Raw genomic sequence first — 12,506 nt, forward strand, 5'->3', positions numbered from 1 at the left:
AACAGATAAACAACAGTTCTGTTTGCAAGGTAAGCTTCTAAATTGTAAATTTTTATGATGAATAACAAACGATGAATACACACGCCTTCACTAATCGTGAATATGTGTAAAAAGACAAACATACATAGTAGTGTGCAAATGGAAGTGCCCACGGATGTACCGGGCCCAAAATTCAGCCCGGGAATTTAAATGGCGAGGCCCCCTGTGCGTCAAGTGAAGACCGAATTTTTTTGGGTTTCTCCTCCCTTGCAACAAAGTCCCGAATACTAACCAGTTAGCGGTCACCATGATTTTAGGTCTCATCACTTTTGATGTATACACTACATGCATAATACAATTGCCTACCCAGTACACACGGAATATCTCCCGGTCTGTTTATTGCTGCTTCCTGTTCCATTCTCTTCCTTCTCCCCCAATAAGACCACCACATCTTCCTGCTCCTCCTCGTTTTCCAAGAACAGCACCACCTCCTCACTGCCATCATGGTTTCACCCAGTCGCTCAATAACCCCTCTGCTAGTGACCTTCACCCCTGGTGCTGCTAATCATCAGCATTATCATCATCATCATGAGTTATGTTCCCGTCAAAATGAGGATGTCTTCTGGGACAAAATGAGGATGTCTTCTGGGTATGTGAAGACGCCGCTCACACTCCGCAGAGGAGATTCAGGACCCTGATCATAACAGGAAGATTCCGTCACGAATCACAAACACATGCCGCAGCCTGCAGGTTATGCAGGTAATCTATAGCGGGACTGCGGCCGGCTGCCGGGACTCTCGGCTCGGCGTGCACGGCGCACGCGACCGATTCGCTCGTGCACGGCTTTGTTGACATAAGGCTACCCTATAAATCGTCTTGTATTTGTTGAATAATAGTATATAATTATGTTTTATTAAAAGATGGCTGTGTGTGCTGGAAATTATATAGGAATTATGCTATTTAAAAAAAAAAACAAGATTCTTGGCCAGGTGGGCCTGGAATGGACCGCCGTTTGGGAGTTGTCCCGAAATTCCTAATTGCCACCCACCCCTGGAACTGCCCACCACCGCAGAATCAAAATGGCAACAGCAAGCCAGTAACCTGCTAAAACAATTACTAGCACAATTTTGGGATTTGTACTTTCTGCTCACAGTTTGGCCTTGGTGGAGGTCTGCACGGCTCGAGTAATTTTCCCATTGCGGGACTAATAAAGTTTATCTCATCATAGTTATACATGGTCATGAAAACAACACATCTAAAAAAATAATAATACCTCTGCGATTGCCCCGTTTCTAATTGTCACGGAATGTCTGCATAAATGTTCAATAATTTAAAAAAACGCACATCAAATAGCTTTTGCAAGGTATTGTACATCATGTGCCTAAAGCACACACGTGTGTTTTTTTTTTTTTTTGACTTAAATGAGTCATTTTATGAAAGATGCCCAAGAAAAACAAATATAAGAAGCAAACCAGAGGAGCTGGAGCCACGCCTCCAACCCAAACCACACCGTGGGCCTCCAAAACGCTGGACAAACTTGACCGCAGTGTTTGTGTGTTTTTGACATTAAGTCCGAAGAAGGGTGTGTTCTCGTTTGCTTTCGCTGAGCGCTGCCTGGTGTCGAACGTGTCGGAAAGCAGACGACTGACGAGCGGTCCTCAGGTGACACACTTGTGCAGCAGGTACGTGCGTAATTCACAACAATCCTTTGAAGAGCAGAAAAGGTTTCACGCTGTATCTTTTTATGGGAACATTGTCTGCTTGCATGCTGGGATAGTGTACAGGACGGTGGTCTCAAAACAACAGCCGTTTTTTTGAATACGTTGTCAAATAAAACATCATCTTTTAACTCTTATTTAAATACTTGAAAAACAAGATTACTCAGCAGGGCAGCAGGATTCCGGGATTCCAGGTGGAGTGTTTTTAGTTTTCTTTGGTGACTGGACGGAAAGTTAGAGCAATACTGAAATAGACAATGAAGGGTGAAATGGAAGTCATATGAGATGAACTCATACGAGACTATTCAAAATGTCAAGCGTGAATTTGACATTTTGAACGACATAAAAAAAAAAAAAAAAGTTTGCTTTCTTATCTTAGTTCATTCATGAATGCTGACGTCTGGAGTGTTCGGAGAGGCTTTCAAGCAACGGTTATGTTTCCGAGTTAGTCGAAAATGAGAGTTTCAAGCCTAGGTTGGGGTTTAAAACAAGAGTTCGGGTTTCAAATTAAGGTACCACACCAGGATTGTTAAGGTTTCAAAGCAGGTTTAGGGTTTCAAAGTAGGATGTAGGAAAGTTTCCTGAGAGGGTGTGATGCGTACACGTTGATGCATCCAGCAGATGATGTCCTTACAGAGTGTTTGCGCAGGTTGTGGTGTGGACGATGGCCCAAAAGTTGACCTTGGCAGTACTGGTCTTGTTGGCCATTGCAGCGGCAACTGTGACGGCGCAGCGGCGGCGCGCGCAGGCTCAGACGCGGACGGCCGACGCGGACGAGTGGAACTACCGGGATGGCTGTGAGCAAACAGATTTCCCTCTCTTCTGTTTACTCGACGTGAGGGGTTCAGGGGTCCCGATGATGGTGTCAAAGGCAGAGGTGACGACAAACATTGGCGGCACATTGAGCCGGAAAAACGGAAAACAAACTGTACGTGAACAAATACAATCCAATATATAAAGAAGTGAATGTGAGCATCGGCAAGAATAGTCAGCAACATTATATGCAGCAAAAGTATCAAAAACAGAATTTATACACAAACTGGAGCAGTGGAGTGACAACCGCTGTCCATGGATCAATAATACTATACATAGAATATACTATACAGCAATGAGTTTGGGCCCCGGGCCTTCAGTGACCTAATCCACCTCTTAATAACACTTATCTCATCGGGGAAATAATGTACAAAAACGCTGCACAAGGATAGCTATGTGTGGCATTAAAGAAGAAACACGGTGACCTTTATATTCCAGTACATCATCTCCGAAGGAGTCCAAACCTGAATAAATAGATACTGTATGGTACATTTAAACAGCAGCAACAAAGGTCAACAGCATTGTATGTATTAAGAATGCAATAAACACCAGAGTGATATCAGTATATCAACTATACATGAATTGAAAACATAAACGAGCAGTGTTGGTTGTACGTCTCCAAGCTAATGCTAATGTAAGTAAATGTCGGTATCGTCTCTCATTGGTTCCCCGTCTGGTCCCAGCTGACAGGGTCAGCATGAGGGGGGTGGCCAACCTGACTCAGATCTTGGACAACTGGCGCTTCGACATACTCAACCAGATGAAGGGACTCCTGCAGAATGACCACCAGTCCCTGCTGCCCGACTACGCCAGGTACGCCGCGAACCGACCTGACAACGCAAAAGTACAAGGGCCCGCCCAGTAAAGGGAATATTGCCTCCCAGCCAAAGAGTTCCCACAGGAATGTGCTCCTTTCACGGGCCTGGAAATAAACACGCAGGGTGCAATTGGGTGTTTAGAAATAGAAACTTATTAAATAAACAAAAGGAAGTTTGGTGTTTCCTGCGTCCCGCTGCAGCTCGGATTGGAGGGCGAGACATTACGACGGTCCAGTAGTTAAAATGACACGTTATCACTTCCCTTTTCGTGCTTTTATTCGCACAAATTGCTACTTCAGCTTATTTTCTTCTTCCGCTCACATAAAGATCGAACTTTGATTTGGTTGTCTTTCAAAACAAAATGTTCCATTCAGATCAGTCCTATTTGGTAGCAAGCTAGTTAGCAGCTAGTGCAAGAAGCTAAGCTAGCAGTCGTCATCGATGTAGCAGTTAGTTCACAAAAAGCTACTGGCTGAGAGTCCTACCAACTCAACAGCAATCAAACAAAACCAAGAGTCAGAAACCAACCAACATAAATATACTGTAGTTGGCAATAATCCGCATGACTTGTCCCGCAAGCTAATGGCTAACAGCGCAATACAGGAAGTAGAAACTTACCAAAACTAATATAGTTAGTAGTAATGCACATGGTCACTGGTCACAGAAGATTCAAATTAAAGTCCTTTGTTTACAAAAAGCTACCATTGAAGAGTTCAATCAAGCCAACTGCAATGGAGAAAAGCAGGAAGTAAAAACCTGCCAAAGTTAATATACTGTAGTTGGCAGTCATGCACGAAACCGCGCGTAAAAGAGTGAATACTTATTCTCAATCATCCACATGACTACTGGTCACACAAGGACATTTCCTTTTCACAAAAACCTACCTTGACATGTTTTGCCTCTGTCCAGGATCCAGCCTCTGTCTGAGGCTCTGGGGGATCTCTACAAGGAGTTTAACTCCCTGAAAGCTCATCTGGGCGAGCTGACGGAGAAGTTCACCGCCCTGGAGACCTTCATGGACGAGGTGAAGGCCAGCCGGGGAGGCACCCGGCCCCAGACCCAGGCCTCGGCCCCCGTCCCCAGGCAGACGGGCAGGCGGGTGGTAAAAAAGAAGACCACCCCTGCGGCCACCACCTCCTAAAATGATCATGTTCACGCTTTCATTCTTACTCTGCTTTTTTTATGCAATGACATAATAGAAAAACACAAAAATATGATTTGGTGGGGTGTAAAAAAGTGTTTGTTATTGGTCCAGGTAAGTGATGAGAAGCTATCGAGTAACCATGAAGGATTTTCTTCCCTTCTGGAAACATTTGCGTCGTGTCGGTACACTTTGAGGGATTTGCTCTTGCTGGTGGAACTCGGCCCAACATGCTGAACCGCATCCAAGTCGGATTGTTTGGACGCGCTTGCTTCCGCTTTGCGTTTTGTTTCCCGCTGCATCACGCGCTCACAAACATGCGCACACATACGCTCCAGTGAACAAATAAAGTCACTTTTTGCATCAGAGGATGTTGCTTCATTAAAAAACATGTTTGCTATGATAAATAAGACTGTATTGGTTAATGACCTGCTGTGGACTTGTAGACTGAGATGGTACTGCATATAATAATTGACATGTAGACCGACTAATGAAGCGTAAGTGATGTAGCCCACCAATCACTGGTGCTGCCTGTAATTATTGACACTCTTGACTGACCAATTTCAATCACATCATGGACCAGTCACTAGTATTGCTTGGAATGACTGACACGTAGACTGACCAGTGACTGGTGCTGTGCCGATGCTCATACGTGCTGTATCTACGTGTCATCTGTGGACTCTCGCTGCTCATCTCCTGCATGGAGTGAGATTGAGAGCAAGTGCAGATTACACACAGTTACAGTGAGTTCCTAGTGTCAATAGGATTACTCATGTTTCCCCCATGACTATGATGTCACACCAAGTGGGTCACAGAACCAAAAATAACTTAGGATGCATTGGTTGGCTTAGGACAAAGTTATTGGGACACTTAAAGGAAGTGAAGAGAAATGGGATGAGTCTTGGTCTCAAGTCCTCAAAATCTTGGTATTGACTTGGTCTCAAATCCACAAAGTATCGAGCCGTGACTTGGTCTTAAATTCTTAGATGTCTCAAAGTCTTGGTACTGACTTGATCTTAAGTCTTCAAATTCTTGCTCTTAAATTGGCCTCAAGAGCCAAGTCAATACCAAGAGATTAAGACCAAGACTTTGATGACTTAGTAAACTTAGTAAAGATCAAGACTTTGAGGACTCGATGGGAATAAGACTTTGTGGACCTGAGATCAAGTCAACACAAAGACTTTGAGGACCAAGACTTTTAGGACTGGAGATCACGTCAATAAAATGACTTTTAGGACTTGAGTGCAAGTCAAAGGCAATACTTTGAGAACCAAGGCGCTGAGGACTTGAGATCAAGTCAAGAAAAAGACTTTTAGGACATGAGTCCAAGTCAAGACCAAGACTTTTAGGATCTGAGACGAACTCCACAACAAGACTTTGAGGCCCAAAACTTTTAGGACTCGAGATCAAGTTGAGACCAAGACTTTTAGAACTTGAGGCCAAGACGAAGCCTTTGAGGACTTTCTAAGACCAAGAAATTCAGGATCCAAGTCCAAGTCAACACCAAGACCAAGAGGAACAAGGCTTTAAGGACTTCAGAGGAAGTCAAGTAAGACGTTAGGACTTCAGTCCAAGTCAAGACCAAGACTTTGAGGACCTGAGACCAAGTCAAAGCCAAGACTTTGACGACTTGAAACACAGTTTAGACCAAGACATTAGGGATGTGAGACCAATTCACAACCGACACATTGAAGTAGGAAAGCCGGAGCCGAGATTCAAACCCAAACCTCAGAACTTTGAGGAAGATGTCCTAACCACTAGTCCACCCAGGTGGCTGTTTTCAACCCAACGAGAATTAAACACAATAAACAGTGAGTGGTGTCTGTGAATAGTTTGACAAAGAGTGCAAATCGGGATGAGTCAAGCAGAGAATCCCTCACATGAACGGAGGAGCGTGTCAGGTGGACGAGTCAAGGAAAACGGCCTATTCTTCCACACCCGTGATTCACGGTCCTCCCATCATCGGGCCAACGACCGACGGTGGCGACCGATCACGTTTCCGTGTCAGCGGGGTCATGGGATCGATAATGAATTTCATGCCTTGTGGCATCAGCGACATGCCGTACTGCCGCTCACCAAATACCTCGTCGCGGTCTTTCTCATACGTCCTGGGCCGTCACGTTTTCTATTGATTTGGGAGTTCACGCCTCATCTCTCGGGGCCCACTCACATGCTGGGCAAAGGATGCTTTGGACACAAGATGAGATGTACTCTTCAAGGAACAGGACACCGGACAAAAAAAAAAAAGACTCGGTCTGATGTAGAGAATACATGGAAACCCTGTTTATCGTGGGGGGGGGGGATACGTTCCAGACTCACTCGTGGTAGGTGAAAACCACCTCGATCCTGGATAGATCAAACTGTTCTGGCAGTTCCCCCAGCTCTTTGGTCAGATGTGCTTGAAGCCCTCTTTCATCTACAACCACTTCATACAACAAATTGCATGGATTCTTTATGTCTTTATGTTGCATGGTTTGTTTTGGTTTTTTTCTTTCCTCTCGGAAAAGTAATTTCTGCTCTCTGTACGTTTAACGCACAATGAGGACTGACAATAAAATGCTACCATACCATAATGACAGACAGTACCTGACCCCGAGGAGATTTCAAATACCGATCTATATACCTCCAACATGCAAACTAACCAGACCCATACACATTTCACAGGGGTCATCCTTCTTTCTTGGAAATGGATGCAGTGATAAAATTTCCCATTACGCAGTCACGAGCCCTTTTTGCCACACCGGAGATCAGAACCATCAGGGGTCTCCAGCCCACGTCACGTCTCAGATCTGAGTACCACCGTAATGAAACACCTCCGTGGCTGGTGTAATAGTCGCACATTATTTATGAGGTGAGCACCAGAGGTCATTTTATGTGGCCCACGACAGAAAATCATGTGCGTCGACTTAATGTGTTTTTGCTAAAATACCAAATTGCAAATTGTCTTCATTTTTAATAAGCTCCCTTATAAAAGACATTAACTAGTTCAACAAACATGGTTTATTTTTTTAAATTGGCGTCAATTTGTTGCGTATCCATTATGTAATAATATGAGACGATCATACATTTATATGGGTTCACGGTCATAACAGCCCTCCGAAGGAAACCATCACTATGATGTGGTCCGCAATAAAAATGTGTTTGACAGCCCTGGGTTAGGGTTGTAACTCAATGTTTCGAGACAGGAGTAGGGTTTCAAATTCCATCAAATTCCTTTTTGCTCCAAGCCAAAGTGAAGGTTTGAAGCCAGCGTTACTGTTTAAAATCAGGGTTTCAAAGTGAGGTTATGATTTCAAATTTGGGTTTCAAGCCAGGGTAATGGTTTCAAGTCGGGTTTTCTAATTAGAGTTTCAAGCAGGTGGTTAGGGTTTTAATTCAATTTTTCAAGTTAGTGTTTCAAGCGAATGGTTTCTTCAGACTTTCGGCTTCAAACCAAATTTAGAATATCGTAGTAGGGTTACAAGTCTAAGCTAACGTTTCAAACTGGGGCTTCAAGTCAAAGTTATGGTTTCAAAGTAGGGTTTCAAGTCAGGGTTAATTAGGGTTTCAAGCCAATGCTGTGTTTTCAACTTTGGTTTTCAAACCAGGGTAATGGTTTCAAGTCCGGTTTTCAAATTAGGGTTTCAAGCAGATGTTTAGGGTTTCAAATTAGGCTTTCAAGTTTGGGTTTCAAGCCTTTGGTTAGGGTTTCAAATTAGGAATTCAAGATAAGCAGGGTTTCAGTGTAGGCTTTCAAGACAAGATTAGGGTTTCAAGTCTGGGTTATTGTTTCAAATTGGGGTTTCAAGTCCAAGTTGGGGTTCCAAAGTAGAGATTCAAGCCAATGTTAGTGTTTCAAGGATTTCAAGCAAATGCTACACTTGCAAGGTAGATTTTCAGATCAGGGTAAGGGTTTGAAATTAGGGTTTCAAAGTAAGGGTTATCTTTTCCAATTTGTGTTTCAAGCCTGGTTTTCAAATGAGGGTTTCAAGCAAGTGGTTTGGTTTTCAAATTAGGCCGTCAATTTAGGGTTTCAAGCCTCGGTTAGAGTTTCAAAGAGGGGTTAAGGTTTCAAATTAGGGTTTCAACTAAACCAAATGTAAGGTTTCGAAGTACGGTTTAAAGACAGGATTAGGGCTTCCAGAGTGTGGATTAGGGTTTTAAATTAAGGCTTTAATACAAAATGAAGGTTTCAATCAACATTCAAGGATAATAGTTTGTTCAGCTATTGTTCAAGTTACTGTAAAGCGGGGTTTGGCAAGCAAAAACTGCTTAAAATTTGGGTGAAAATTTTAGCAAGAATCATGGAAGTTGCACCCGATTTGCTTTCGCGGACCACATCAAATGATGTGGCGGGCCGGATTTGGCCCCCGGGCCTTGAGTTTGACAGTAGTTAGCACTTCCAAACTTGAGGCTTCAAAGTAGGGTATCAAGACAGCACTCGGGTTTCATGTCTGGATTAGTGTTTCAAAGTAGGGTTTCAAGATATGATTAAGGTTTCAAGCCTGGGTTAAGGTTTCAAATTGGGTCTTCAAGCCAAAGTTATGTTTTAAATGAAGGGTTTCCTGCCCGGAGTAGGGTGTCAAATTAGGGTTTGAAGCCAGTGTTAGGTTTTCAAATTAGGGTTTGAAGCCTGGGTTACAGTTTCAAGTTGGATTCATCTGTCAAAAAGCTAAAGAAAGAATTGGAGATCAACACTTTGCTTCCTCGTTATTGAAGCCCTTGCTGGCTTCACACCACACATCACACTAAATGTGTGTGTGTGTGTGTGTGACATGACTCCATGGAGGCTCTTTTTATTGGAGCATCTGCTGTCTTCTTCACGTTGACTCCATCAGAATCAGAATCAGAATCATTTTTATTTTGCCAAGTATGTCCAAAAAATTCAGGTTTCCAGCCAGGGTTAGGGTTTGAAGTTTGGGTTTCAGGCCTGGAATAGTGTTCCATTTTAGGGTTTTGCGACCGGGTTGTGGTTTCAAGTTTGGGTTTTAGGCCTGCGTTAGGGATACAAACAATGGTTAGTGTTTCAACTCGGGATGAGGGTTTTTAAATTAGGGTTTGAATCCAGAGTTAGAGTTTCAAAGTAGTTTCAAGCCAGGTTTAGGGTTTCAAATGAGGATTCAAACAAGGGTTAGAACCGGGGTTGCCAACCAAGGGCTCTTTTCGATCTTATCTTATCGATAAAGAAGACTTCCGCGGACATTTCAAAGTAAAACAAAGCGGTGTTTGCATTTGAAAACCCACTGGAACTCTTGAACACGCCTATCGAAACCACTCTACGTATGCATGCGAGCAGTCGTTCTCACACCTAAAACATATCAAGACCGAGCTATGACCTGTTACGTCCTTGACGTCTTCTCCGTCTCGTCGCCCTGCCTTTCCGCCGTTTCAGCGACGACGTCAAAGCCCACCAAGCGGCGCAAGCGTGTCACGCTGATCTCCGAGCGGACCGGCCCGGCCGGGTTGCGAGGCCGTGAGGGACCGGCTTGGATTAGAGGTTGTGACAGCGAGATGGAGAAAGGATTACGCTGCCTGACTCATTTTTGTTTGCACGACAACAAGGCGACCGCAAAGAGCACGAAAAGAATCCAGGGAGCCAGGGTCTTCGCTGACCCAGATAAATGCCCCTAATAGTTGCATTTCCACCTAAAGTTGTATGTTCAACCTCAAAGGTTTTATTTGGACCTTCCAAAAGCAAGGTCTTTTCTTTGGCCTCAATAAATTACACTCAACATCACATTTTACTGCCCAATGTGTGCACGGATTCACGATATTTGCGTTCATATCAATGAGGAAAGACGATGGGATACCAGCGTTTTGAGTTACGAGCGTGGTCACGGAACGGATTCAACTTGTAAATCGAGGCTCCAGGGATTGGATATCTTGCAGGTGTAACTAAAGCGAGTGTTGGCATGTAAGCGGTGCGTTTATGCAGTCAGAAGGTGACCTCAGAACGGTGGCGTTGACGATGTATTTTCTATGATGCCGCGGTGAGGTGATTGCATCATTTCTCCCGGCTTCAATTTTCTGCCTCGGGAAAGAGTCAGCACACTTCCATCAGATGCGTGGCCGGCCGACACTTTGACACTGCGGGGGGTGGGGGGGATAAAAAAAAACAAAAAAAACGAGAGCGCCGACGTGACGGGACGGCCTTCAGCTTTGCATAAATCCCACAGTCAGCAAGTATATTAAAAAATATGCTTGCAGTTCTGAAAGACAATGACAGCTCGGGTTGGTGGGGACAGTCACAAGATGGAAGCCTGGCACCTTTTTGTAAACCATAGAGCAGAACTAACGTGGTGTTGAAACGCAATCAGGGGGAGTTGAGAAATAAGCCGTAAAAAGTTTTACAAGAAGGAGGCACGTCTTGTTTGTGTTAAGAGGAAGCAATATGTCTCCCTTGACGAGCTCCGCAAAGACTGATACACTCGCAGACACCACAACTCTAATCTATTGTTTATATGCAGCACACGCATGCCATCGACTTCGACTTCGCGTCACTGTCTTCTTCACGTGTGGAAAATTCACAACTCAAACACAGTCACTCTAAAAGTCACCAATCAAATTTCAAATATATTTTAGAAACAGATTTGTAATCAGATTTAGAAACAGCATCCATGTATGAATCAATTTTAGAATTCGACTTGGAATCCGAATCAGTTTTAGAATCCACGTTGCAGTCATCGTATGTAGAATCAGTTTTAAAATCAGAATCAGATTCTTAATGCATACTTATGTTTTTTTTACATTATTGAATTCTTATTAATATGATTCAAATTTTTGTTGTTTTGAAAAAAAAATCATATTTGGGAAAAAAATCAGAATCCGATTTAAAATGTATTTTATCATCAGATTTTGAATTTGAATCAGTTTTAGAATCACTATACAATCAAATTCTGAATCAGAACCAATTTTAGAATCCAGGATTTTTTTAATTTATTATTATTATTTTTTTTTTTACAAATTTAGAACATCCTCACATAATGAAGCATCGGCATTTAAAAAAAAAAAAAAAAAAAAAAAAAGTCAAACACATCTCATACCCAAGATGCGCAATGTATTGATATTACAGTCATTCATAAAAACAATAATGATAATTTTAATGATAATAAATTCGAAAAAGATAATGAGTTGACTAATGTCCTGACTCAGTTTGACACGATGGCCTGGAAGTGCAAAACAATATAACAAATTATGAACCCAGCAAGCAGATTGCGCCAGCTCTGTTTAGCAAGCGTTCCAACTCGTAATGTTGGGTACTTGTAGTTCTGGGTCCTTTTTTTTTTTTTTTTACGGTGTGATAATGAAGTAAAGGTAACCTACAAGAGTATATGAAGTCTAGTCAGTGGCGAGATCATCAACGTCACCTTGTGTATTCTGTCAACGCTTCATCGAGCAGCTCGTGTGCCTGCGTTGTGTTCGTTTAGGTTCGTGTGTGCGTGTCATTGATCTAGTGCGCATCTCTTTCCTAATTTGATGAATTGTGCCCCCGCTGGCCTTGGCTGGACTCATTTGAAACATGGTGAGAGGAGTCAGAGAAGAGGAGGAAGAGAGGACACGCTCGCCCTCCTCAAGGACGGCAAAAAGCGCTGTGGCGTTGCTGCCTTCTTGTGGAAACTCGTCGGACGAGGACGTGCTCACGGATGCCGGGAAGACGCAAGCGTCCTGTCTGATGATGGATTGTCGTCGTGGGGTGGGTGTCAAGGCCTTGTCGGCTGTGACATATATTACGGGCGGCACGTTGGCGACTGGTTAACACATCTGCCTCACACTTCTGAGATGCAATGAATGAATCGTTACACCCTTATATATACACACACACACAGCGGGGCAAAAAAAGTATTTGGTCAGCCACCAATTGTGCAAGTTCTCCCACTTAAAAAGATGAGAGAGGCCTGGACTTTTCATCATAGGTATAACTCACCTGTGAGAGGCAAAAACCAACAAAAATAACAAAAAACTGAAAATGACATTGTCTGATTTTGAAAGAATTTTCCTCCGGCTTCTCCGGTTTCCTCGCACATCCCAAAAACATGCATGGTAGATTGATTGCACTGC

The 12,506-nt window shown here is 43.3% G+C and overlaps 1 protein-coding gene across 1 annotated transcript; it reads left to right on the forward strand.

Annotated features, from left to right (window-relative positions):
- Positions 1 to 1,503: 1,503 nt before the first annotated feature.
- Positions 1,504 to 4,835, forward strand: si:ch211-76l23.4 (uncharacterized). The gene is made up of 4 exons (XM_061750353.1): positions 1,504 to 1,661; positions 2,347 to 2,494; positions 3,194 to 3,323; positions 4,238 to 4,835. Exons 2-4 carry the CDS (start codon positions 2,362 to 2,364, stop codon positions 4,467 to 4,469), a joined length of 495 nt encoding a protein of 164 aa, XP_061606337.1. The 5' UTR covers positions 1,504 to 1,661; positions 2,347 to 2,361; the 3' UTR covers positions 4,470 to 4,835.
- The last annotated feature ends 7,671 nt before the right edge of the window (positions 4,836 to 12,506 follow it).

The sequence above is a fragment of the Phyllopteryx taeniolatus genome, chromosome 16 (genome assembly GCF_024500385.1).
Source record: "Phyllopteryx taeniolatus isolate TA_2022b chromosome 16, UOR_Ptae_1.2, whole genome shotgun sequence".
In the NCBI taxonomy this organism is placed as follows: Eukaryota; Metazoa; Chordata; class Actinopteri; order Syngnathiformes; family Syngnathidae; genus Phyllopteryx; species Phyllopteryx taeniolatus.

Coding starts and splice junctions, on each gene's coding strand:
- si:ch211-76l23.4 (XM_061750353.1), top strand. CDS start 2,362: ATGGCCCAAAAGTTGACCTTGGCAGTACTGGTCTTGTTGGCCATTGCA. Junction 2,495..3,193: donor GTGGAACTACCGGGATGGCT/GTGAGCAAACAG, acceptor GTCTGGTCCCAG/CTGACAGGGTCAGCATGAGG. Junction 3,324..4,237: donor CTGCTGCCCGACTACGCCAG/GTACGCCGCGAA, acceptor GCCTCTGTCCAG/GATCCAGCCTCTGTCTGAGG.